The 27864-nt window shown below is 41.2% G+C and overlaps 1 protein-coding gene across 1 annotated transcript; it reads right to left on the bottom strand.

Moving 5' to 3' along the window:
- Positions 1-500: 500 nt before the first annotated feature.
- stxbp5b (syntaxin binding protein 5b (tomosyn)) lies at positions 501-26837 on the bottom strand. The gene is made up of 29 exons (XM_083909605.1): positions 26379-26837; positions 24420-24517; positions 20690-20771; positions 20266-20366; positions 18932-19066; positions 17244-17307; positions 16290-16373; positions 15504-15627; positions 15187-15265; positions 13665-13819; positions 13476-13548; positions 12866-13013; positions 12710-12777; positions 12570-12610; positions 12231-12451; positions 11741-11925; positions 11334-11459; positions 10537-10688; positions 8974-9036; positions 8837-8893; positions 8705-8752; positions 7791-7841; positions 6934-7065; positions 6098-6337; positions 4961-5318; positions 4709-4874; positions 3935-4046; positions 3514-3734; positions 501-3413 (listed from the first exon to the last, which is right to left on the bottom strand). Exons 1-29 carry the CDS (start codon positions 26529-26531, stop codon positions 3372-3374), a joined length of 3579 nt encoding a protein of 1192 aa, XP_083765731.1. The 5' UTR covers positions 26532-26837; the 3' UTR covers positions 501-3371.
- Between the last annotated feature and the right edge of the window lie 1027 nt (positions 26838-27864).

Below are 27864 nucleotides of genomic sequence, written 5' to 3'. Positions count from 1 at the left end.
AGTTAAATAAAATAGTATACGCTTCTGTAAGTCCTAAACACATGTTCTCTTTTATTTTTATACCCAATTCTGACATAGTTACATGAAATAGATGATGAATGTGTTCTGTGGTTTTGAAAAATGCTCTCACACACTCAGAAGTCATAAAAAAGGCCAAATAAAGGAATTAAAATAACATTAGACTGACACTGATGTGTATTGAAAACAAGTCTATAGAAAAATAGTTAACTTAAAATGAACTTTTTAATAACAACTTAAAAAGTTATTGAATTATCCATCTTATTTTGTAGAAACCATCAATCAAGAGACACGCGTCCCTCAGGAGGATCAGGACGCTGTTGGACAAAATCCCCAAGGTCATAGCTCTTTAATCTACAGCTGACGTTTAAAGTTTGACCTGAAGAAGGACACAAGACAAAACGTTTGATTGGTTTTACATTTATTTCTCCATTGCACAATAATATATATATACATGTATATATATGTATATATATATATGAATATATATACTGTTATCTACAGTCTAAATTGTTTGTGGCAGCAGATTAAGTCAGACATCCATGTGAAATTGGCTTTTTAATAAAACTGTACAAAAATTGCCTACGATGAGGAAAAATACTGTAACTCCACAGATATTCATCCCAGAAGACAGATTATGGATGGAAGGATTATGGCGAATGAGGCAAAACCCCTCCGTCGATTTCAACGCGGTTCATTTTTTTTATACAGCGCAGGAGAAAGCGAAAGAGTTTTCCGTGAGAAGAGCAGAGCAGTAACATAAAACAGATGTACCGATAAAATAAAAATAAATATAATCTCTCACACAAATACAACTGGCATGATCAAAAACAAAAGACTGTGGACCTCAGCTTTGTTCAATGTGGTGGTGGCTGCGGTGGCGGTAAAATACAAATGACAGAACAGACAAATCTCTAAGAGGGATAATACATGGTTGTTTTTCAAGTTTGTAAACACTTAATATCATGCATCCTTCAATGTGCAATAAGAGACCATTTAGGACATTTATATGTTGCAAACTGAAGCACTTTAAAGAGTTCAGAGTTCAGAGTCACGACGCAAAGCTTTGAATCCGAGAGGAGTGAGTTCAATATATATATATATAACCAGAATTATCAGGATTTATGGATAATTATGCACAACAACGAGTGTCTTATTCTATCCCCCTCCCCCAAAAATGTACATTTTAACAATTCTTGAAATTTAAATTATATATATATATATATATATATTTGTTTTTAAAATATAGAAATTTCTCTGACATTGAAAACAAATCTGAGAGTGAAGCAAATCAGCGTAAATTGGCAAAAATGACACAGATACAGATAAAAAGCATAGGTTCTGTCATGTCATGTTTTGGTCCTTTCAAAAAAATAAAAAATAAAAATAAGGGAGAAAAATGGGTTAAAAATCATACGGAAAGTACAAAAAATAGTGCAAAAGCCCCCAACGTGATTTTATTCTAAAATGCTGAATATCTAAGGTGTTCGCTGATAACTCAACATGTCCTACACCACACTACGCCCTATAACCTAAATAATCAAAATAATCTGAATCTTTCCTCACAGTATCTCGAGTCTGCGTTAGATTACTCATCTTTGGTGCATATCTCATTTTGGAATCAACTCTTCAGATTCAGCACAGGTCACATCAGTCTGGGGATTCTAAAGTCTAATCCATTTCCTTCCTCTACACACAGTTGACTCAGTAGCGCTTGTCCGTGTTTGGTGGTGGTTGTGTGGGGGGGGAAATCAAGACAACTCTGTGAAATTAAGCAACTCTTTGGTGTCGGGAAAAGATGTTGTACTGTAATGTCACGTTGGCCTGAGCCTGCACTGTCCAGCTTTCCCCTTTATGTACAACATTTGGCTTCTCTCTCCTTCTCACTCTCACTTTCCAAAAACAAAAAGGCAAACGGACAGATGATGGCTCCTACGTGGACACAAATAGCAGCAGACCCTTGCACCTCGTGGGGATAAAAGGAAATCTGATTTGGAAAACAGTGTCAAGCAAAACCCCCCAAAAACCCTCAAAAGACCTATTGTGATGATCTCAAACACAGAGATATACACACACAGGTGGGGGTGAAGATACGAGCTGCCGGCGTGAGGCAAAGGCAGAGGAGAAAGACGACCAATGGCACCACGTGGTGCTCGGTCTACAAACACAAAGACACCAGAACCATTGTGCTGCTGTATGAGACACATGCCTACACATGGAGACCAAGATCAACCTCCGCCGCTGTAAGCAAAACATAAATGGAAATATGAATGAAAATAATAATCATGTTTACATAAAATCTTTATCATAAAACATTAAAACTGTAACCAAAAATAGACATTTATGCTCATTACACCGAGGACAAATCTCTGTGTTGTCCTTTAAACACAACAACATCCTTATACGCGACTTAACAACAGCAAACGCCCTCAAAAGCTAGATGAGGGTTGTTTTTTTTCCAGTGTATTAACTCTTCATTACTCTGATAGATCAATGTAAACTCTTCATCTGTGGGGGGGGGGGGGGGGGGTAAACACTTTCAGCACTTATTTCTCTCATTTAAATCGATAAAGGAGGAAAAAAAAATACAAATTTAATGCCCAACATACATACAAACTCCTTTAATTCCTATATCTATTATACTTAGACCAATAAATAATAGAATTTCAAAAACAAAATCTAAAGTGACTCTCAGGAAACTAAAACGACTTGGTTGGAAAATGCTCTAGAAACAATGGACAGTGATGAACTAGCGTTAACTACCAGCCCTTAACTCCATTTCTGTGATACAGTTCTAAGTGCTTGAAAGGCCCTTTGTGGACAAAATAATTTAAGACAATAAAAACAGACACAAGTCCTTCACTGATACAATCATTCCTACACAAAGGTACGACTTCATCATCCACTCGCTTCCGGGCGTCATCAGACTTTTTCTCCTCATGTCACATGTCCACTATGTTTGGCAGACACCAGAATGGAAATTAAAAATAAAGGAAAAAAGAACAATCAGGCCACCACAAGTACTTGTTTTTGCAGAATTGTCTTCCCACTCTTGGAACAAAAGAGTGTGTAGATATATATGTGAGATATATATGAGTGCATGGATATGAAAGATACTCTCTCTCTCTCTCTTCTGTTCCGCAGGTTCACGTCAAATTATCGTCAGCCGGTCGACAGCGCCGACTCCTCTGTGCCGAGAATGAAAGCATGAATCCATCGCCGTGGACAGGGACAGAGGAGAGAGGAAGAGGGACCTGCAGCTCCTCAGAGACACTGGTGCATGTGTGTGTGTGTGTGTGTGTGTGTGTGCGTGCGTGTGTGATCACAGAGTCCAAAGCATCCACACGCTGCCATCAGAGCTGGTACCACTTCTTATCTTTGTATTTCAGCATCATCTGAGGACAACAAACAGAGACGAAAAGGAGAGTCAGAAACACGATGAAGGCTCACGGATAAACAACGATGACAGCGCTAAAGGAAACATCGGCGGCATACGTCATGGGCGTGTTTAGAGAAGGATTCGGCGCTGGCCATCATGCCCGCCGTCCGCTCCTCCAGCTCGCCCAGTTTCTGCCCTCGCTCGTCCAGAGCTATCCGGGCACGAGCCAGATCTCCCACCACCCCCGACGCCGCACCTTTCATACCCTCCATGCCGCCCGGGCCGGGGATGTGCTGAGCCAGGCTGCGGGAGGCTTTACCAGATGCTGTCTCACCAACTATAAACCATTCAAAAAATCATTCTTTTAATACACAAATACTGTGTATGAATTAAATGAAAACATACAGTGTAAATGTGCATGTCAAAACACTTGACACTGCCTTGCCTATCTAAACAGAATGCAACTGAGTTTGACGCTCAAGTGCCGTCACTTGAAATGTGTGAGTGAATCGTGATGCGAGGCCATTCTTTACTCACAGAGATCCTCCCTGTCCAGAGACTGAGCTCCTCCACCAAAAAGCCCTTTGAAAAACCCTCTGTTGGGAGCCTCTGGCGTCTCCACAGGGGTAAATAACTCGCTGAGCATTTCCTGCAAGAAACAGAGAGATCGGCACAGTTTATATTCCCACACTGACCCATAAAGCTTCCTTCTTCAGTATCACCTATGCCATTTCAAAAGATGTACACTACCGTTCAGAAGTTTGGGGTCACTGAGAAATGTCCTTATTTTTGAAGGAAAAGGAAAATAAATATAACCTTAATTTAATCAGAAATACACTCTATAGATTGTTAATGTGGTAAACGACTATTCTAGCAGCAAACGTTAGAAGGCTGTTGGATGATTAGAAAACCCTAGAAAACCCTTGAAAACCCTTGTGCAATGATGTTAGCACAGCTGAAAACAGTTTAACTGGTTCTTTGATGAAAGCAAAGTTATTATTTTGAATAAAAATCCTTATTTCTAATCTTGTCAATGTCTTGACTATATTTTGTATTCATTTTGCAACTCTTTTGATGAATAAAAGTGTGACTTTTAATGGAAAACATTGTACAGGTGACCTCAAACTTTTGAACGGTACTGTATATAAAGCACAAATGGAGTTTAGCAAGTTCTCCCTGTGTGTGTGTTTCCTCCCAAAGTCCAAAAACACGCAGATTTGTGGATTAGGCAAATTGGACACTCACTCACACTGGACATTGACTGAGAAGAACAAAACCTGATACTGACGCATTAAAAATTCATTGACTGACCTGCAGGTTGTCGCAGGTTTCCTGGCTGTAGGTGATCCTCTGGAACTCGGTGGGAGAGGTGAGATACAGAGCTTGACCGAGGTTAGAGAAGCAGAAAGTCCGCGCTATCCGCATGTCCGTCAGCGGCAGGTAGTTGACGTCCAGCAGAGGCCGTAGACTTGGTAAACTGTGAGGTCAACACACACACACACAGATTAGACAGAGTAAGACTCATCAAAAAATCATCTGAACTCTACGAGTGACACACAGTACCTCAGAGTCATGATGTGGCCGTTGGCACAGAAACAGGCGATGCAGTTGGCTCCAGCCATCTGCACGACGTCAGCTCTCAGCACAAAGGAGGTTTCTGTGATGTTGTGTTTGTAGACACGGGTTTGAGACGGCATCGCCACCACTTTGGCCTGTTTCTCCGAGCAGAGCACGGCAAACTGGTGGTCGTGGCCCTCCTGCGACGAGGGCGGGGACGCCGGCCTGCGCTTCCTGCTCTTCTCCTTCTCCTCGTCCGAGGCGTTTGTGTCGTACCACGGCTCGTAGGAGGGGGGCAGCAGAGTTGCGGTGGAGTCGAGCAGGGCCATTGTCAAAATGCCCCCCTTGAGTCGGACGAGAGTGCCTGGACAAATGTTACAAGAAAAACCCAAACATTCAGTTTCTTTTGCTAGAGAATGAGTAAAATGCCTTGTAAAATTTTTGTACAGTAAAATAAATTGACAGATTATTATTTTTTGGTTTACTTTTGATTGTGTTCAGTATTGATCATCACAATCTCAGGAAACAATGGCTGAACTTACTCTTCTTTTTAACTCCCTTATTATTCCAACATGTTCAATATCAACATTTTAAAAAGGATAAAGGTCTACACTTTCATATTCACTTACCCGAGAATGAATGAATGAATTTAAATTAATTAAATTCTGGGTGTCACATGTGTGTAGATATATTAGGAAACACATATTCACCATTAACTAGGTGCTTACTAACATGCATATAAGTAACATACTAGCCCTTTATTTGTAAATATTAAGCAGATATTAACACCTTATGTAGGAAAAATCTTACTTCTTGTCGTAATAGAGGTAGAATAAGGTTTTGTAGAATAAGGTGTTAATACTTGCTTAATATTTACTAATAAAGGACTAGTATGCTACTTATATATGTTAGTAAGCACCTAGTTAATGGTGAATATGTGTTCCCTAATCTAAAGTGTTACCAAATTCTGTTTTACTATGACATGGCAGTAAGTAACATATAAATGTTTTATCTATGGGGCTTTAATAGAATTGCTGATAAACACCACTTGACCACAAGGGAAGCATAATTTCAAAAAGGCTAAGACACCAACTCTGAGTATTGTTGTATGTTTCACATGTTGTGTTGAGTTCATTCTCTTACCGCAGGAGGAGATGCCGACCGGCTGCTGCATCCTCTGGTCCCCGCCGGGCGGCAGGCTGATGGCCACCACCATCACCGAGCCCTGGGTGGTCCCCACCAGCACACACGGGCTGACGGCGGCGTCCGTCTTCCTGGGGAAACTCTCGCAGAAGTGAAAGGAGGAGATGGCCTCTCGAGACTCTCTCTCTATGCTGGTGACGCTGGAGCTGCGCGAGCGCGTGACCGACACGTCCTTGGCATCTGGACAACAGGAAGTGAGCACAAACAATGAGGAAGAAAACTCACGCGAAATGGAAGGAGGAGGAAGTTTAAAAAGGCAAAAAACACCAGCTCAAATTCTATTCATGTGGTGCTTCCATGAGTTTACTGAAGCTTGTGTCTCTCATGGAAGTGAAACAAAAAAAAACCTTCACCTCTTGCACAGTTTGAATTCAGTAGTGCATTTTCATTTAAATGGGTGCCAATTTGTATTTAACTGCAATCATCACTAACGACAACAACACTGTCAATGTGGAAAAACTGCACTGCAGTGACTCAAGGGGGATGAATTGATATTATTGAAGCGATACTGAAGAAAGATCTGTGACACAGAGGGAAGGCTTATGAATACACACACACACACACACCGCCCGACATGGAAAAAAGCTGTGAACAAGAAGAAGCCAAGAGTGCAGTGAAGCCAGTGGATCTGCCTCAAAAAACAATCACTGAGAGGATTAGTGTTATTATGTAAACAAATTTAAAAACAACACATCAAGCCCCAGTAGTAGTGGTGGGGGGTTAGTACCAGTTATCCCACTTCAAAGCCCAACACTGACTGTGGCTGGTCCACTCACAGACGTCGGGGGCCGACTCGGCTCTACATAACGGGGGCCTCTGGCTCGTCCTGGACACTGCCTTGCCTTTGTTCATACAATTAATGCTCTTCCTACATGAGGGAGAGTGGGAGGGCTGCTGCGCCTTGTCCTCTGCTCACAGAGCACACAGAGACATCGTTCGGTCCCGTCGCACAGCAACAAGGTCACACCAGCAAACGCTCAATTAAAGGCCCAGTGTGCAACTTTTTCAAAGGATTAAGGAACCATGAATGCGTTTGTGTTAAGTGTATACAGTGATCTTTGGTTTTATAGGCTTAGAATAAGCTTTTCCCCATGTACTTAAGGTAAGGGATCATTGAGAGTGTTTTTGATTTTTACATTTATTCTCATCGCTTATCTCAAACCCAAACAAGCTTGTACTGCCTGATCATTTACAAAACTTTGAAGTCCACAACTCGCATGATTGTTTGAATTGCAGTTCAACACCTAAACTGAACCTAGAAAGAAAAATATCAACATACGAGAGTGTAAAGGTTATTTACACTTAATTATAAAAAAAGATTAACTACAAATACAGATACAGTTGTAATTATGACAAAAATAACTGTATTGTTACACCTGCCTGATGATATTCATAATAACTGCAATAAAATTACATAAAATAATCATAATAATAATACATCATCTATCTATCTATCTACTCATAAACAATTAACTCACACATCTGATATGGATGTGAGGATGTGATGGTTACTGTAGTTACATGACGCGCTAACTCTCACACACTGGACCTTTAATTCTCAACATAGGATTTTAAATCAATGGACAAAAGGTGAGAGCACCTGTAAGGAAACAGTCATTAGTTGTTGGCTTACCCAGGTCCAGCTTTTGCTCGTTTGACGAGCTAATTTTCCGTGACATCTTGGCTGCAACAGAAACAAATACCCCCATTTTATGAGGAGAGAATAAAGGCTAAAAATGTAATTTTGAAGCAAAATCTGAGATGAATTAGAGGAAATGATTAAACATTTGATTGGGATTCGATTCATTTTTAAATGGAGTGGAATATTCCGATTCTAACTCGATCTATAGAAGTGTTTAACTTTGCTCTCCAGAGTAACAATCCAAAAGTTTCCCTGTTGCACCCTCAGAGAAAAACCTGAGAATACAAATGAGGCTGAGAAGTGTCACAGATAACCTAAGGTATAATCTAATAATGTCAAACAAGGCATTTGGCAGTCAAGGAATAAAGTAATTATAATTCAGTCAACACAATTACGCAAAGAGAGAGTGGGAAGAAGAAGATGATGTGATGGGGGAATCAGTGCCAGTAGCCAAACAGTTAACACTGAAGTGAAGTGAAGCCCTGGAATCAAACACACCACGCGTCTACAATCAAGGAGGAGAAAAAATCACGTATATATACACTGCATTCATATTATTTTGTTAGACATCAGTGCAATAAAGAGAGCAGATTTTCTATGCTTCTGAAACAGGAAATAAGAAGTATCATCAGCCAATTTATCAAGCTAATGTCCGTGTACAGCTGTGTGAAAATTCTGCATAGAAAATCTGGATCATAACAGTCATGCACTTGTGATTTCATATATCAACGATGAAAAGCCCCAAACCATGTGATTAGTAAAAATAAAAACCCAAACATTTACTTCTTTGTTTCATTGGCATAGATTTTCAGATTTGCATAGGATTGAGGCAGAGTGTGGTTAGAACGCCGTCATTCACAGAGCAAGAGGGGAAAAAAAAGAGGAACATTCAGGTGATACAGTACCAAAGTCACTGGCAACCGTCTTGGAAAAGCGTCTGCCTTTTAACTTCACTGGAAATGAGGTTCAAAAAAGGACATTATCAGGTGACTGCAGTTGAACGCACGCGGCAAATGCAGCTGTGGACAGTACAGTACCCTTCTCTATGAACTTCTGCTTTCGCTCTTCATCTGAATTGCACGGAGAGGGAGATCCTGAGTGGCAAACGGCAAGGGATTTTCAAATAAGATAAAGGATCAGCTTTACGTCATCGTCATCGTATACCGATGCTCACCTGAAGTCGGGGATTTGCAGCGATCCTCCGAGGCGTTCGATCCATCAACGGAATCACTCAGTGCTGTGGGAGGGAGTCACACAGGTTTTTGGTTAGACAGTACATAATAAATCCTAGTCTGGGATTATAAACCCTCATTAAAGATATATCTACATTACTACAGTGCAGCATCAGTGGCGGTTGCTGGTCTTTGAAACAGGAGAAGCTCATTTCAGGCCCTTTTCCACTATGGTTTTAATGCAGATGTTGCTACAGGAATACGAAAACCACAATCCGTGACACGTTTAGTATTGAAATTTAAATACAACACAGAACATATTTAATGACATTTCAGACGGAGCTGAGCTTCCCTTGCCGTCTCAGAGCAATCGCCACTGTGCAGCACGCAATTAAGGATCAGCTATTTAAACAAAGACAGGTACAGCTCCCTATACAGTGTGCTAAAGAAGCCCCACCTAAGCTCATACGAGTACACATCTGTTGACTCAAGGTGTCACTGTTTGTCTAGTAAAACAGGAGGCAGCAGGGTGAAGAAAAGACTCTACTTGATTTTGAGCTTTCAAGACTTAGAATCTCTTCACAGCTCACGGTTGCTGTTTTTATGGATTTCGGGCGGTGCTCATCAGAACCTGGGAATGTAACTATGAGGGAAAAGGAAAGGGTTTAGCGGATAAAAAAGTCTTCAAGGAGGGGGTAAATAAACTCTGACACAACGTGACTTACTCAAGTGAGGAGAGTGGAGTTTTTTCACAGACTTAGAGTAAAGTTTAGAAAGTCTGGACATGTAAGACGGCACTTTTGAATCGTCTTCGAATCACAAAGAGAGATGAAGAGTGAAGACAGTGAGACAGAAATATGAGCAGAAATGCAGGATTTGTTGACTTATTATTTCTCAAATATTATTCATACAGTTTTTATAGGAGATGGATGCATCGATAGTACTTCTTTATATATCACAGCCTTGAGTATCTACTGATACCGATCTCTGACGCAGTTGTTTTACTTGCACCAGCACCGAGCCATAACCAACCATTTTACCTGTCAAACAACTATTCTGCTCGCATGAGGAAATACACAGCACAAGTAAAAAACATTTTACTTTTACCAATATCCTATCCACTGATTTGAGACTCAAATGGAATGAATGTCAACAGTGAATTCCAGTTCAACACAAACAAGAAAACAGGTACTTAAGTCGTGTTTTATCACTGAAGCAAATCAAAGGGTAATTTTATGGCAGCAGAGCAGCGATGATGCAGCATTCACTCTCTCACAAGTGTGCTCTGCCACTGAGTCTTTGCCTGTGCCAAGTGAACAGATGGACAATCTGTCAGTGTTGCCCCCTGTTGAGGGAGAGGAGCTACAGCAGGGGGCGACGGTCATGGTGCGAAAGTGGCGGTGTCTGCCAAGTGTCAGCCCTGCCTCTACTAGCCCACGTCGAACGACCATGACGAGTGTTAAGTAACACAATGAAGTATCCGCTTAGAAGCACTGATTTCATTAGATTAATGTAAGTTAAGGATGCAGCAGTGAGCGCGGACAGTGGAACGGAGTGCAGCTCACCTCCAGAGGGCTGACGTGTTTTGCGCGGGGAGTGCGGCTGCCTCTGGTAAGGCTCCGACGGGCTGTACAGCTCTAATGTGCCCATGTTGAGGAGCAGTGTTTTCTGGAGGTAGTCCACCACAGCCAGGCCGTTACTGTTTCCAAACACCACACTGAAACAGATGCAAGTTAGGGACAAGTTAGAGCTTCACAGGCTGTTTTTGCTTCTTAAACAGTAAACAAAACTGCACAACCCTCATGAGTTTATCTGGTCTGATTAGGGAACATATATTCACCATTAACTAGATGCTTACTAACATGCATATAACCAGCATACTAGCCCTTTATTAGTCAATATTAAGCATGTATTAACACCTTATGTAGGAAAAATCTTACTTCATGTCATAATAGAGATAGAATAAGCTTATGTAGAATAAGGTACTAATAAAGGGCTAGTATGCTATTTATATATGTTAGTAAGCACCTAGTTTCTCCTTTCATGAAACAAGTACAACCTTGGACTTAAAATAACATCCCAACATGTTGTCATAAATAGGACAACACAACAGTAGAAAACACAATTCTCTGTATTGCAATTTGCTTTGCAATAATTGTATTTTCATTGGCACAAAAGACACAGAACGATTAAAAATGATGAACAATTAAATTGCAGTCTGAGCTCGAGTGTACAATATAACTGCTTCTGTGAGATGGGATGCAATAAAAATGGCTAAATACACCTAGGATAGGCAGCATATAACCACACCTGTCAGTTGTTTAGTGACGTGACCTTATGTCAAAATATCAAGCATACTTACAGGCCATAGGAGGAGTTGATCGCCAGGCTGGTGATCTGCTGAGGCGGCTCCCCGCTCACCCACACCAGCTGGATCACCAGCTCCACCTGGTAGCCTGGAGACTGCTTCAGCGGGGAGCTCCGCACCCTACATCAAACACACAGCAGGACATGGTTTACAGTGGAATATATTAGCAGCCACACTGACAATATCACCGGTTTTGTTTTACTATTGTTATTCCCTCTTTCGCCCTTTAACTGTCAAACTGTCTTAACATCATTTTTTAATATTTTTAGAAAGAGGAACACTTTCCCCCTGGTGTACTGATGTGGAAGGATTGAGGATTTGATTTAATGGATGACTTCTCTATCTCTTTTTGTGTCCAATTCTAATAACTCAGAAGAACGAGATAATATCATAGTTCATACTGCAGGCAGGGTATGTTGTCCCGGGGTCCGTCAGAGGAGTTGCTGCCCGTGGAGAGCAGAGTGGGAGGTTCAACGTCCTGAGGGCTGGAGGAAGCACCTGGCACTGGTAAGGTGGGAGTCTGCTCCCCACCTGGATCGGGAGAGTCCACGTCGCTGAAGTCACACTGCATCCGCACCTCCAGGAGCTGAACACGAGATAATCACAGAGATTTATCACGGGGAAAAAACGCTCATTCTTGGACTTCCAACACATGCATCTCATCTACACCTAAAGCTGCATGTAACAAATGTAGTACAGCAGGAACAGTAGTAAGTACGGAGTAAAATATGTCATTAGAGACGAAGGAAACATGTTACGTTACAGATGAACCACTTAAAAAGCCCCACTAAGCAAAAGAGGGAGCTTCAGCCTCGACTCTCGCTCTCTCAGACACACGTTCACGTTCACCAAAGATGAGCCACAGCTGTTGACAATCTTATTTTTACCCACCTGGACAACTTCACTGGTGACTTCTTGCTTGCTGAACCTGTAGACGATGACGTGGGCAGACACTCCGGCCACACAGAGCATCCTGCTCTCGGGGCACCACGACAACGTCTGGATGGCAAAAGGATCCTCTTCTACGATATCTGCACCCGACTTATCCTCCTTACCACGAGCGCGCTCAAACACCTTGGCAGTCTTCAGCTTGTACAGAACTTGCAGCATCACTTTGAGAAAAGCAAAAGAAAAGGAAGTTATGTCGAAATGCCAGCATCGTAGTACTGATACTCTTCATTGTATAATTTTCTTTGGTGCACAAATCTGTACCCACGACTGACTACTCACATGCAGAGGCATCCCAAAACTTAATTGACCCATCGGCATGCCTGTTTTAGGAGAACACATTGACAAAGAACAAAGATGTCACTGCGTGAACATAATTTCAAGTCGTATTACCATCATTAATTCACTGATTAATGACGAACCCTGTGATGATGATCTCTGGGTAACTCTGTGTGCCTTGGCCCCAGTTTCCTCCGCTAATCGGCCACTCCTTTGACAGCGAGACAACACATTTTCGTCATTGTTGCAGGCAAACAAAATTAAATTTAAAGTACAAATTACAGAAGCAGATAACTCACCTTCTTGCTGTATCCTTGCCTCTTTTGCCGACTGCCGACGGAGTAAAGTGCAGGGATGAGTTCAGCAGGACAGTCAGCAAAGTACTCACAGCAGGTCACTGGTGACTCGTGGACAGTCAGAGGATACGGATTCTCAAATATGGGGTATCTGTGAGGAAACGGTGATAAAATGGTAATCAAAATCAATTATTTTATATTTGAATTCTACAACACAGTCTTCTGGAATGACCTCTTCATAATTTCTGAATTACAGTCACTTTGGGAGTAATTGTAGCATCCGAATATCAACAGACATCAATGGCAATATACTTAAGTACTTACTACAACAGCATTATAATGTCAATATTAACAGTGCAAAAACTTTAACCCCTGAGATAACAAAGTTTGAGTCCTTTTTGTGGGACATTTAAATTAAAGGAGCGGTCGCAAACAAACATAAGTGACTGTGACAGCTTGTGTGAATTCTGTGAGCATTTACCAGCTAGAACATGACTTGACATGACATTAGTTAAAAAACTTAAAATGAATGAATGAAAGAGTCATTAATACCTGTTCATAATAAGCCACCAAAAATACTTCCAACTATATGAAGAAAAACGTGAATAATTACCCAATCTGTCCAAGGTCTATTACAACTAAATCCTTCTCGAGCAGGACCACAACGGCGTAAGGCTCCTGAAAGTCTGGCAAACAGAGCAGCAAAAAGCTTAACTACACAAATAAATGACAAATAACATGAAAACGACAATGTCATTTCTTTAATCTACGAAGAGAACTGATCCAGGTTCACACAGCTCACCATTTGGGTACGGAGTTTCACACAACGTTAGGAAGTCTACGATAGGGTAGTCCATCTCCAGGACGGCAGTGCTCTTTCCGTGCATCACAGTCAGACACGCTCTCCTCCCCACAGTGTCGTACGACAGACCTCCAGACAGAACCATGAACGGGTCGCTGTCCACCGGCAGAAACACAAACAAAAACACCTTCACTATTTGTTCAACACGTTTCAGTTAAGGTGAGAAGTCTAATCAGTAAAAAAAATGAGTAAATGGAACTTGGAACATGGATATCTCTGGAAATGATTTGACCCCATTTCACGATCATGGGAGAAGCCTACTTTTTAATCACAATTGCATCTATATTAATCTAATACCTGAGAAAAAATTTAAGATAATTGGATCAGTTTCTATAAAACTGTAATTTGTTATTGCAAAGTTTATAGAGTTGTGACCTTGACACAACAAAGTTAGTACAGCTGATGATAACTGTGTTAAAGGTCCAGTATGTAACATTTAGAAGGGTTTATTGGCAAAAATTTAATACACTACCCATAAGAATGTTTGTATAAGTGCATACGTTAAGTTTTCATCGGCTTATACATACTTAAGGTCGCCATTTTGAGCCAGAATGGACTCGCATTTCGAAGCTAGGACTTGCTACATCTGCCCCTCTAAGAGCTGAACATGAGATAAGAGATCATTTATCATGGAAAATGCTCATTCTTGGACTTCCAACACATGCATCTCATCTACACCTAAAGCTGTATGTAACAAATGTCGTACTTTATCACAATAAGCAGCAGTAGCAGTAGTAAGTACGGAGTAAAATATGTCATTAGAGACAAGGGAAACATGTTGTTATGTAACGACAAACCACTTAAAAAGCCCCACTATCCCTCTCAAAAAGGTCTGGTAGAAGCCTACTTTTTAATCACAATTGCATCTATATTAATCCCTGTCCTTTAATACCTGATAAAAAAAAAGTAAGATAATTGGATCCGTTTCAATAAAACTGTAATTTCTTATTGGAAATACATACTTAAGGTCGCCATTTTGAGCCAGAATGGACTCGCATTTCACATTTTGAAGCTGGGACTTTCTACACAAACATTGTGAATGGCTCCGCCCACATAAACCCAACACATAAACCAACAAACAAGAGTGTCAACACCCATTCTGGTACGCAAAGGTCACCGTAGGTGTCCCTGATAAAGGAAAACCTGTTGGTTGCAATCTGCAATCTCATCATTAGATGTCACTAACCCTTACTAATTCTTCCGACAGTCATTGATCTCAAAAATGAAAATTGTTTGGCAACAAATAAATGCTTGTATAAGCACTTATAATAATTACACGTGAAGAATCCATTTTCACACCCATGTTCTACCAGTGAGGACACTGGCAACAACTGGTCTGACCTGCTACTTTACACTATACGCTTTTGTGACAGAATAACAGGAAAGGCCAGTTTCAGTGCAGGATATGGACTCAAACAAGAGACAATTAAAAGACAGGATGGGTGGAGTCCGACACACTTACCCTGCCCTCGTGGTTTTGTACTCCACCTTGAGGATAGGTTTACATGGTTCTGGCTTTTTTCCATCCTTAGGCTGCTTACCTGGTGGAGGTCAAACATCACAACTTTTAACTTCCATAGCGACAGTGCTACCACCATCCAATGGTGGCTTCTTTTCAAAAATGCTTGAATAATATGATGTGTGTGTTTGTGTGTGTGTGTGTGTGTGTGTGTGTGTGTGTGTGTGTGTGTGTGTGTGTGTGTGTGTGTGTGTGTGTGTGTGTGTGTGTGTGTGTGTGTATGGACAATACGACTGTGTGTGCGCAACAACAGCTCTAACCATGTGGTGTGATGATCTGTCCAGGCTTGGCTGGGGCTCGTATATTCCATGTGGTCAGAGTGCCGTCTGAGTGGCTGCAAACAAACTGTTTACCCTCATGGTGCCAGGCGACTGAGTGGATTGCCTGAAAGACACACACACACACACACACACACACAACAGCAGCAGCAGCATAATTAGAGTGCGATACAACATGCAACATAACAAGAGAAACCTTGTGTAGCAGCAGTGAAATTCAGCCTAAAAGACAGAATAGAATAGAATAAATAGTTTGTTAAAAACCCTGTGCATGAGGAACAGTGAATGAATCTGAAGTAAACTATTTTCATCTATATTTGTATCTTTTTCTCTACAGAAAATTACTCTACAGTGTCTGTGTTAATAGTGAGGAATAGTGAGGGTGTTCCAGGGATCTTTTTATTAACATAATATAACAATTGGTAGTATCGATGTTTGGCTATGCAGGAAATGGAATGTTTGTGAGGGATTAAGTCATTGTTCGTTATTGGATTAGTTCATAATAAGACAAATATCTTATGCTTCAATGCTAATGTGCTGTCATTTCCGTGCTTTGTCTAAATCAAAAAAATCCAGAGTGTATATATATATATATATGTAGATAAGGTCCCGAGGCTATTCATACAAACCGCTACGACTAAATATTAGAGCTTCTGTTTTCTCACATGTGAAGAAAGTGATTGTGCAAATCAGAACATCTGCCTAAACCACCGTAGAAAAACTTAGCCTCCTTGTAAGTCCTGAGTGGAAGTGGAAATCATGTCTCACCTCGTCATAAGTATAGCGGTAGTCTGCTTTTTTGGACTTCAAATCCCACAGCACCACCACGCCGCACTCAAATCCAATCAGAAGCTGCAATGAGAGGAGGAAACAGAGCACAGCTCGGTTGATTGCTGTGAAACCACACACTGCTCATATACTGTAGCTGGAGCACGGCGTTTACATGAGGTTCAGCATCTTACAGTTTCAGAGCACAGGTTTTCTTTGTTATTCACTAGCTAATAATAGAGCGAATTGTCCAAATGTATCATGCAGAAAAACAACTATTACACCACTATGTGGAGGTGTGTTTATTTTCCATTTTCTTTAACTAGATTCTACTGTGTAAACACTACCGTTCAAAAGTTTGGGGTCACTTAGAAATGTCCTTATTTTTTAAGGAAAAGCACTTTTTTCAATGAATATAACATTAAATTAATCAGAAATACACTCTATACATTGTTAATGTGATAAACGACTATTCTAGCTGCAAATACATAGGTGTATAGAGGCCCATTTCTCTCCAGTGTTCTAATGGTACATTGTGTTTGCTAATCAGCTATTGGATGATTAGAAAACCCTTGAAAACCCTTGTGCAATTATTATTTTTGACGAAAGAAAAATAATTATTTTTAATAAAAATAATTATTTCTAATCTTGTCAATGTCTTGACTATATTATCTATTCATTTTGCAACTCTTTTGAGGAATAAAAGTGTGACTTTTAATGGAAAACACAACAAAATTGTAGGTGACTCCTAACTTTTGAACGGTAGTGTAGGTGTGTTTATTTTACACTTCCTTTAAGACTATAACTCAAAATGTTTCCTCCTTGATTTTAATAGTAACCCTGACTACACAGAGGAATGATGTAACATGTGCATTCACACAGTCTTGGCCTAATGAATCCAAAATGACACCTAAATCCCACGTAAATCCTAAATTCAGTGTTAGATCACTCTACCTTTCCTTCATCCATGGGGTTATCACTGATGTGTACGACAGGCCCTGGGTGTGTCTTGGTGGATCTGCGCAAGCAGAGACAGAAGAATAAAACATTTGTTTTGCTACATGTGGTGTAACATAATTTCTTTTAGAATAGAGAGGAAGATAGTGATAGGCAATTTGGAAAGAAACAAAAAAACATAATAATAACAGGAGCCGGAGTCTCTCGTCGTGCACAAAGATAATAGAGAGGACACTGTGCATCAGTGCACCGCAGAAGGAGACATTACATATGAGAGAGAGAGAGGCAGAGCAGGGTCACATGAGGGTCTATGAGAGATTACAGTATGTGAAGACAGCATCACCGTGGCAACAGAGCAAAGGGCCATGGAGGAAGTGAAGGTCTGGCCTAAAGAAAGTGTTGCTGCCTCTGAATGTGGTCTGGCTCCAGCGGCTTATGATCTCATTGCTGCTGATGAGTCGATACAGGCAAAGATGAACAGATGAGTAAATGGCAGGGACTGGAACATGGACTCCAGACAGTCGTAGTCACAAAGCGATCATCAATATATATACAAATATATATATGTTGTATGTATTCAGTAGGCATCCTGTCATGTTTCTTTTCCTTTAAAACAGCTTCAAATATGTTTTTACAAAATATGGTAAACCCCATTTTACTCAAACACTAATCGGCACAAGTACATATATATATATAATATATACAAATGTATACAAATGCGTGTGTGCACAACAACGTATGTAGTTGCTAAAAAGATGCTTCTATCAGATATCAGACAACTCTCCTGCTGAAATTATTATGCTTTAAATGTCACACTGAAGCCACTGTAATCATCGACAGGAGAATTTATAGCTCATCTTTACCGTTTCTCTCAGGTATTGTAGCATGTTTGGCACTTTCAACTTCCAGATTTATCAGATTTCAATCTATCAGATTTATACTCCTCTTCCAGTTTAAGCTGCCATTGTCTCCATTATGATTTGGAGTTCACTGGAAGGTCCATTTGCCCATCTTCCACCACTTTATCCTCCTCATGAGGGTCGCAGGAGAGCGCTGGTGCCAATATCAGCTAAACGGAGACAAACAACCATCCACTCTCACCTACGGTCAATTTAATAGTGTCCAATTTTGCCTCATTCCCCAAATCTCCATGTTTTTGGACTGTGTGAGGAAACTGGACACACTGGGGTGAACATGGGAGTTGAATGTTGCAGCTGAAGATCCCCCCCAACCTGTACTTTTTTGATCTGACCTCAGCAGGAGCTTCATTACAATGGGTGTTTACATGTGAGACAGCGGGGGTTATCAAGTGGGCACTTCCCATCACAGATGTCGCGTTAAATCGGGCAGTTTAACACCTCCAGGAGTGTCAACAAATAATTTCTGGCATACCACCTTCATACCACACACAACACACCACACCACACACACCACACACACAAACACACACGCACACGCACACACACACACTCACACTCACACACACACACACACACACACACACACACACACACACACACACACACACACACACACACACACACACACACACACACACACACACACACACACACACACACACAAAATATTCCTTCTATTTCTGTTGTGAGTGTAAAAAGAACAGCAACAACAACCCTCCCTAGAACTGCACAGGAATGATACGCAAAAGTGAAATATGGACTCACAGTTCGATGGCTTTGTTCCACATGATGACGTAGCCTGAGAGAGTGAAGGACTCCACGTTGACAATGTGGATGTTTCCTCTTTCTGTACCGATGTAAAGCCATTTGCTCTGGAAGGGCAGGTGGCAGTATGTGATTCTGCAAGAGAAGACGAGGATCCATCACTCGCAGGCTTTTCATTATCTCCTGACTCACTGCCATCAAAGAGTCAACCATGTCCCTAATCACGCCGGTCCAACTGGAAGCAGAGTACCGAGTGACTAAGATTTAATTACAAAAGCCGTGCTCTGTGTCATACTAATGAAGTCAGACTATATATAGACCAGCGGGGAGGAATCTCAGAGTAAATACTGTGCTGTGTTATCTCCACGACTCGGAGGAAACGTTCAGTCGTGCAACACATTCACAGAGTTAAAGGGAATACATGAGGCTTATTGTGTTTGTTTATATGTGCATACATTAAAGCTCCACTCAGTGACTTTGGTGATAACGTGACACTGAAGAAAATAAATAAAAACACAGGTTTTTATTTATTACAGATAGCTTTATAGTGGCATTAATTTGCCTATTTATGGAGATTTTATTTCCAGTTTCCACTTGTTTTCTTACTTTAAAGATATTAAAACAAACATATGCTAACCATCACCTTTGCTCCATAAACATCAAGCAACACCTGCTTTTTTTTGGTCTTAATTTCTTGAGAGATTGCTGTCATATATAACATGTATCCACTGGACAGATAAATCCTCTGAGGCTGGAAGTTTGTGTATGACTCTGTGCTGCACTGTGGAGCCAAGAATAGAACTTTTTGCGGACTTCCGGTTTTCGGATACTGTTGCCCTCGCCAGCACTCTCATGTGTTTTATAGACAAAGCGGAACTCCGCGAGACAACAATTCCAGGAATTTGAAACATGGCTGAGTCATCTTTTTTCACACTTTGCCGACTGATAGGACCAGAGTCCCAAATATAAGGACTTCAATAATCAAAAAGTCTATTTAGCACTGACTTGTCTTAACCATGCCAAGACAAAAAGTTTAGCTTTTAAACAAACTGTTACAAGATCTAAGGGAAGACTTACTTCTTTACTTCTTTCATCATTCATTCATCAGTAAGAAGTAAAATCAGCAGAAAGTTTCAGTAAATTCCTTATCGAACACTCAAGAAACTTCTAAGCAAAAGGCAACGGAGGACCTGAGGGCAATATAGGCTGATAACTCTTTGTAACGCTAAACTTGTGCACTTCACTTCACATTTCCAGTTCAGTATAAAAGAGGAAAAAACCTTGTTCCTGAAACACAAAGACAGAAAAGCCTTAAGAAGGAAACATTACTCTACCTTTCCCTGTTAAACTTGAGAGAATGCAAGATGGCTGGGATTTTTTGCCTCAGGTTCCACAGGTGGATGCTGTCATCAGCTAAGGCACTCACCAGCGCCCCCTGTGGGAAAGGAACAGAGGCGTGGGTATCATGAGGACTGCACAAACTGCAGGGTTTTTCACTCCTGGTCGTGCATGTTTCAGATCTAGTTTCCCTGCTCAACCACACCTGATTCAAATGGTCAGCTAATAATGAGCCCTATATTTGAATCAGGTGTGTTGGAACAGGGAAACACAAAGCATCTTGTAGTTTTAGTATAATAAGCACATAATTACGAAGCTATTACAGAGGCATTTGGGTCACAAATCAAAGACGGAAGCAGGAGAATGACAGGGAATAAATGTGTGAGGAGAAGGTGGACAAGTAAAAGGACAACAACAAACCTCGTTGATCAGGAACTGGAGCTGGATGACAGCAGCGCCGCTCTCATGCTGACAGTAGCACTCCACGCCGGCACGGCCGAAGCTGAGAAGCGACTCAGTCAAAGAAAATTTTAATAACAGCTTATCGATCACTTCCTCCTCAAAAACATCCTCAAAGTTTTCGTTTTCCCGTCCTGGCAGGAACATGAAACAAATCAAACTTGTAGGGAGTTATAAATAAAATAATGTATTCACATGCGTCAGCCGGGGTGTGTTGGCAGCATGATTCATTTAACTCTCACCTCTCTCTCCATCACACTCGTGTTATGTTCAGGTTCAGATTCCCTGCCTGCTAAATCTGTCCATTCAAAAATAAACACGCCGGCCATTCAGCCACCAGTTGATGTTCATTTTGTTTTCACTGACAACACGGAGGTGAGTTCCAGTGTAATCAGGAAATGGTTGTCTATTCAAACTCTGTCTGTAATCACTTTAAACACAGCTTGTGCGTTAAAGAAACGCCACACCGGCACAAAAGGAGGAAGCGGCACGAGATCTTATCAGAGAGGCCTTCTTCTCTGGAGACACAGAGACACACACGAATGCTCCAAAAACACAGGAGCTGACGGAGCACAACGCCATATGTGTTAACAGGATTAACCGAGCTGTAATCAAACAATCCTTCGGTGCCTTAAACAAACTAAGGTGGAGTTGAAGGAGCACGTTTCAGGACACACTCGGCAGCGGGCATCGCTTCTGCTGAAGGATGGACTTTAAGTCGGGCGCCAGTCGAAAGCTCGTCAGCCGCTGAACTCACTTTCACCCGTGACCTTTCTGTACAGCTTTATCTCCTGAATTATTATTATTATCAGAATTATGAACAGATATCACATCTCCACAGTGGAGGAGGAGGAGTCATTAAAGTCTGAAGATCAACAGCGCTTATATATATATATATATATATATATATATATATATATATATATATATATAACACCGTCTCGGCCCGTTTGTTCTCCTGTGAGCCGTAACTCATTAAGTGAGTGTAAGTGTATAAAAGGTGAGCGAGTGAACTGATTCTGTTACGATGTAGGTTAATGGCGCTGCAGAGGCGAGCGACTTTCTAGGTTAGCAGGAAATTACCACACCGTACCTCAGAACTAGATTCTGGAAGTGTGGCGGTTAAATAGAGCAAACTCCTCCTCACTCTACACTATCACGATGAAAAAGCTTTTTTTTTTTCTGTGAGCCACAGGTACAAACCACACATGCAATGACCTGCAGTCTGTCAACTACACGTTTCCCGGATAGAGCGAGCAAAGGAAGTTTAGTCACTCAGCTGTCTAAAAGTTGACTCAACTTACATTACGTGCGACAGGTGCAGTGTACATAAACATACTGTCTCTCATCTTTTGGCACCGCTCTCTACTCTGTTTGTAAGAGTCTGAGACGTCACACAAACGCCCGACACTTCCCTTTCGTTGGTAGACTAGGGTGTTTCAACATCAGCAGAGTTTCTATCAAGTCAGCTGATTATCATCTGGTCAGGAAGGAAGTCGGTCAACAAGTGTAAAACAACAAGAGGATGTGCGTGTATATCAAATGTTCACTGGAAACTGAAATTAAAGTACTTAAAATAGGGGAGACCGACGACATCCACTATCTTAAAGTTCAAGATTTCAAGAGTTCGCTTTCTTCAGACTAAAATTGGACGGCATTGAAAAGAGCAGCAAAGTGACTACAGTAACAGACTGATTAAAACACTGTAGTAGGGACAGATCTTGTAAAAGCAGACATTTATTGCTTGTAGACACCTCATTGAGCTTATGTCTGCTGAGCTGTGGCAGCGTTTCCAAACTCCGGGGGGCAATGAGGGGGATCGATGCAGCCTGTCTTTTGATAAATGGACCAATTGCCTGAATGACAATAATCCCATCAGCTCTACCTCGCACATTAGGACATGGAAGCAAGCAGTGTGTGTGTGTGTGTGTGTGTGTGTGTTCTCTGGGAGTCGCCCCGGTAAACACATCGCTCTCTTAATCTGTAGAGTGGATAAAGACGAGGACGGAGCTACCTCTAATGAAAACCTAAATAAAGCAGATGGGCCTCGCAAGCAGGATATCAATGCGAAGGGGAAACCCTGAGTTTATACACAAACACACAGAGCCTTAAGACAAGTACGACCTGGATATGATGAAACTATTGCTGATGCAGCATTAACCAGCTTTTTGGCAAACATCCACATTTTTGTTGGTCACTGCTTTCACAAAATGATTCTTTCACCAAAACAATAAAGAGACTATTGTTCATCTAAAGGCTGAAGAATAAGTCTTAACTAAAATGAACACTGTTTGCAAATTGAAAAGGCTGCAAGTCAGGGTATAATTCAAAAGTTCTCACAAAGGTTATTACATTGTTGACATTTTAATTAGTTTTTCAGTTTGCTTTTTTATTTCCATTGAGTTTTCATTCATTCCACAAATGATTTAGTAGATTGACTAGTTTCAGTTTAGTTTTAGTCTTAGTTTTTCAGGTATTAAGAGAAAGCCTTTACTTGTCGACGCTGAAAAGGATGAAACTAAAACTACATTATTTTTTCACTGCTAGTTTTAGTTTTAGACTTAGTTTTCATAAACTATAATAACCACCTTTTTTCGCCACACAAGGTGCTCGTTATGACGATGTCACCCACAAGAATCTAAACTCCTGTATTGAAGTCTGCGCATTTTGTGATTTAACCGGCTCCATGTAGACGTGCGATTAGAAGTCCATAGACTATTCACCTGCGACCAGATGCCTCTTAGATGACATTAGCTGTTAATCGCACTGGTGTCCACTCATGTGAAGAAACTAAACTAGAGATGGGGACCATTAACATCTCAGGAAAATGTTTACTGACGTTATGAGTCAAGTGGGAAATAGGATTTTCCCGTTAGCTTTAGTGGAGTCGACCCCGAGTGGCTTCCTGATTGGCTTCAGGAGGACACCGGAAGCCTACGACCTTTTCTGTATATGGTCTATAATGTGTGTCTTAACAACTCTGACCAATAATAACACACCTGGGGTCTGCTCGAGACACACAAACGTTGTCTATTAGTCGTCTAGAATCCAGAGGAAACTGCTCGATGAGCAGTAAAAACACACTTTTATCCTTGAGTGTAAACAAAATATAAATGTGATGTACATGTGTAAGTAGCAGGACTGTATAGGTGTGTGTTCTGTGTGTGTGTGTGTTGTGCAGGTCCAGTGATGTTTACAGCAGCACATGGATGTGGCATCCTGGCACAGAGCGGGCAGCACAGTTGATGAGGTTGACTCCTCGGCATATGGCAGAGGAGCTGTTCATGCTACTGCAGAGATACCACTAATGAGCCTGGGTGCTCCAGGAGAAGGAGGCTGCTGCCTGCACAAGACCACATCCTTGTGTGTGTGTGTGTGTGTGTGTGTGTGTGTGTGTGTATGTGTGTGTGTGTGTGTGTAACTCTTAGCCCTCTACTTCCTTCTACGCGGCGTGGACTTTCTTTTTGTTGTGCTGGACGAGCGAGGGGGCAAAGAGAGGTCACTTACTTTGAGAATTCCCTAAACCTTGTGTAATGCTGAACGGGTGGTTTTGGTCATATGACATGTAAGGCAAGGATATCGCAAGTAAGACATGGGTCTAGTGTGTGTGTGCAAAAAAGAGTGGTATCATCAAAGCTTTACCCTTGAGTGGTTCACTTCATTTTCATTTTCCTGAGAAAAAAAAGGATACAGCCTCAAAGCTCCAGTCTGTGTCCCAACAGCCAGGATTTTCTGCACAGGGTCAAAAGCCATGGAGGATGGTTGATATGGAAAGCCATGACGCACAGTCTGCAGGAAAAAAAAAAAAAGAGCTGAATTTATTTCAGATCTCCTGTTTGCAAATCAATCATCTGGTACGCCGCACAATCTGACGTTTGTGGAGGCAAAGAAACATCAGCATCATCTCCTAAAAACATTATCCATCAATGTGGAAAATGAGCGCGATTATAAGAATAAATTAGATAAAGTGCAATTACTGCAAATGGGGACTAGACTATTTTCTAATATCCGCCTGACATGTATGCAGGCTCAGCTCTGTAATACGTCAGTAATTCATTAATTGTATCCATCCTCAGGCGGACTAACATCTGTTGCCTCAGAGTGCACTCTGCTGTAAGAATCACCCAAATACTATCATCATTATCACACATCTATAGTAGAACGCGATTGTTTCGAGTTGAAAACCCTGCCCACCCGTGCATGAGCGCTGTGCAGCTCGCAGCAGGATTATGTAACAGGTTAAGCCATTGCCCGGGAACCCGGGGGACCTGACCTGTTCTGCTCTGCTCCTCAGCTGAGGCAGAAGCCGGTGGGCTGGCTCTCCAAGATGTTTAACACATTTTCACACGAGTGAAACCTGTCCAGCTAGAGCCAAACTAAAGGCTGGATTAACATACTTTACATTGTAAGAGGGCATTAACACTTCTCTGATGTCCACTCCACCTGTAGGCAGGTGTTTGGTCAGTGTATCATAGTCTGTCACACACAGGCAAAACTGTGGGTTATGTCTGTGAAAATGCACATTTTGGAAACATCGGCAGGAAAACTGTTAAAATGGAGCTCAGTCACTAGTTTCAGGTCTTCTTCAGTAGCACATGATGTTGATTAGGGCTGAACGATTTTGAATAGATATCGAATTGCGATTGTTTTGACAGAAAATGTGATTGCGATATGATTTGCGTTATAAGCAGAATGGTAATTTTTACACCATTATTCAAACTTTCAGTCAAAAAACGAACAAACAACAAAGTTGTTCTCTTAAAGTCTGTAGAATGTGTAATAATAATTAATCTAAATTATATTTTGACACACATTTTGGCGTGAACAAATACAGAAAATTGCAGCAAGCTGTATTGCGATTTCATTTACATTTCGATGAACTGTTCAGCCATAATGTCGATTTTAAATAATAATGATGTTCCCATTTACAGGAAAATAGACAAAAAGCACATTTGTGTGTATATGAGTGGACACCAGAGGTTATAGGTGAGTTGCTCAAACTGTCACGGCAACAGTCAAATCCCAAATCTCAATGCTTCAAAATGGGCAGTTTGATTTACAACAGGAAGACCACGTCCAATTTGAACCATTATCCAGGTAATACCAATACAGAGAATCATCAGCTCACCTCTATTGTGAGCAGCATAACTCAAAAAGTTAAGGACAGGTTTTGATTACATTTTCTGGGGATTGCAGCAGTTTATTGCCCTTTGGGGGAAAATAATTAGATCTTGATGATCTGGATCCGGATTGTGTTTTGGTTTTGACAGACTGTATTGGAACTGTGGGACAATGAGCAGCCTTGCAGGAGGTCTTTAGTTGAAACTCTGCAGCTCTTCACAGCCAGAGCAGACACACACAAATATCACTGGGGGTGTTGTATTAAAGTCAGATCATATCAACATATCCTTTGGCTGAAAATCTCTCCTACGACAAACTGAAATAAACTCATAAGGAAACAGTGGCTCGAGGCGACGATTCAGTGCAAAGCAAACAACCATGAATGGAGCAGTGACAGCCTGGACACAACATAGGTTCAATAAGCCTTAATAAAACCACTGCACATGCATAATAACACGCCAAGAGAGAAAATATGTTTGGTCACACCGGTGTCACCTGACTCACAGTCCCGGTCAATGAAAAAACCCACCTTGCAAAGCTGGAAATGCTCCGACTGGAGAGTCTCCTGAACCGCGTCGTTCTCCCTGGGAGTACCCGGCTGAGCAGCGGCGGCGGCGGACGAGGAGGACGAAGACGCCGCTGTCAAGCCATCCAGCACCTTCCTAATGTTGAACTTCTTCATTTTACTCCGCTACGGACGCGACGGTGAAGAGAACAGAGCGAGGCAGCGACCATAAATTGGATAGAGAGGGGGAGGGAGGAGGAGGGGTAGCTGCTAGCTAGTTAGCCGAAAATAACGCACAGTTAATATCTTTCTGTGTACATCTCGCATGTTACGGTGGGTGTTGCCAGCGCACTCCCCGAAAGCACCCGAGTCACGATCATGGATTCAGCGAGTCCTCTCCGGTACAGGTGTTAATCCGCCATTGATGTGCTCAGCACTGGTGTTAGTCGATCGGGATCAGTCCGTTTCCGTGAGCTGTTTCACCCCAGCAGCAGCCAGGACTCAGCGGGTAGCAGACGGGCTACGGAAACGCAGAGCTTCTGCAGCGGGGAGTGAGTCTGCGCTGCGAGGTCACCCGGATGCATGGTCCGGTGTTGTGGTGTATTTGGTAACCCGTCACAATGATGGGACTGCTAGTGGCTGTATTTTCACCTGGTTGGTTGTTTGAATTGCAGTTCAACACCTAAACAGAATCTAGAAAGAAAAATATAAACATACGCAACATGTAGAGCGTGTCAAATATGTCTTTATTTACACTTAACTATAAAACAAATACAGATACAGTTGTAATTATTATAAAAATAACTGTTACACCTGCCTCATGATAGTCATTCATCCTCTTATTTATTATGTTGTATGGTCTGTCTGTAACAGTCCATAATCTCTAACAGAAATAAATTATGAGGGATAAAAAAAACACCTTCATTAAGAATACAATATAAACTAATCTATTCAAACTAAAACAGTCATACTTCGTAACAATAGACATCAACTATAAAAACGTTATTTTTAATGGCTTATTATTACTTTTATGTATTGGTGAATGTAAAACACTATTGACACCAAACTACCCATGACAACACACACAAGAAAATACTTTAGCTCCCTCTAGTGGTTTTAATACGACTGTAAAGCTGATTCTGTAACGGAGGAAGGAAGAGGAGGAAAGGTGAGCAAGAACCAGGGATAAGATGGAATTGCTGGAAAAATGTACAAAGATATTTATTAGAGATTGGACCTTTGATGTTGCTTCTATTCCGTTATATATGTGCCGCCAGATTCCACTTTTTCATAGCAGAAAGTGTAAAACATTTTCCTTTTACTGTGTTTTTTTTTTCTTTTTCTTTTAAAAATCGTTAACAATTTTTCATGAAACGCAACCAAACTATTGGCGTCAACTCTTTTTTACATGAAACGAACCCATAACTCAGCTTCATCCCATCTGTCAAAATTAGGAAAACAAAAAAGAGAGAAAAAATAATTGCATTATGGGAATTGTAGTTTTACTGGA

Source organism: Microchirus variegatus, assembly GCF_963457635.1.
Source record: "Microchirus variegatus genome assembly, chromosome: 2".
Lineage (NCBI taxonomy): Eukaryota > Metazoa > Chordata > Actinopteri > Pleuronectiformes > Soleidae > Microchirus > Microchirus variegatus.
The sequence above is the reverse complement of the archived record's forward strand: the minus strand, read 5'-3'. Positions and strand labels throughout refer to the sequence as shown.

Excerpts from the sequence above, each read along its gene's own strand:
- stxbp5b (XM_083909605.1), bottom strand. The coding sequence starts at position 26,531 with ATGAAGAAGTTCAACATTAGGAAGGTGCTGGATGGCTTGACAGCGGCG. Across the intron at positions 6,338-6,933 it reads CGAGTCGGCCCCCGACGTCT|ATGCCAAGGACGTGTCGGTC; the intron begins GTGAGTGGACCA and ends CCTGTTGTCCAG. Across the intron at positions 4,875-4,960 it reads GGCCACATCATGACTCTGAG|TTTACCAAGTCTACGGCCTC; the intron begins GTACTGTGTGTC and ends TTGACCTCACAG.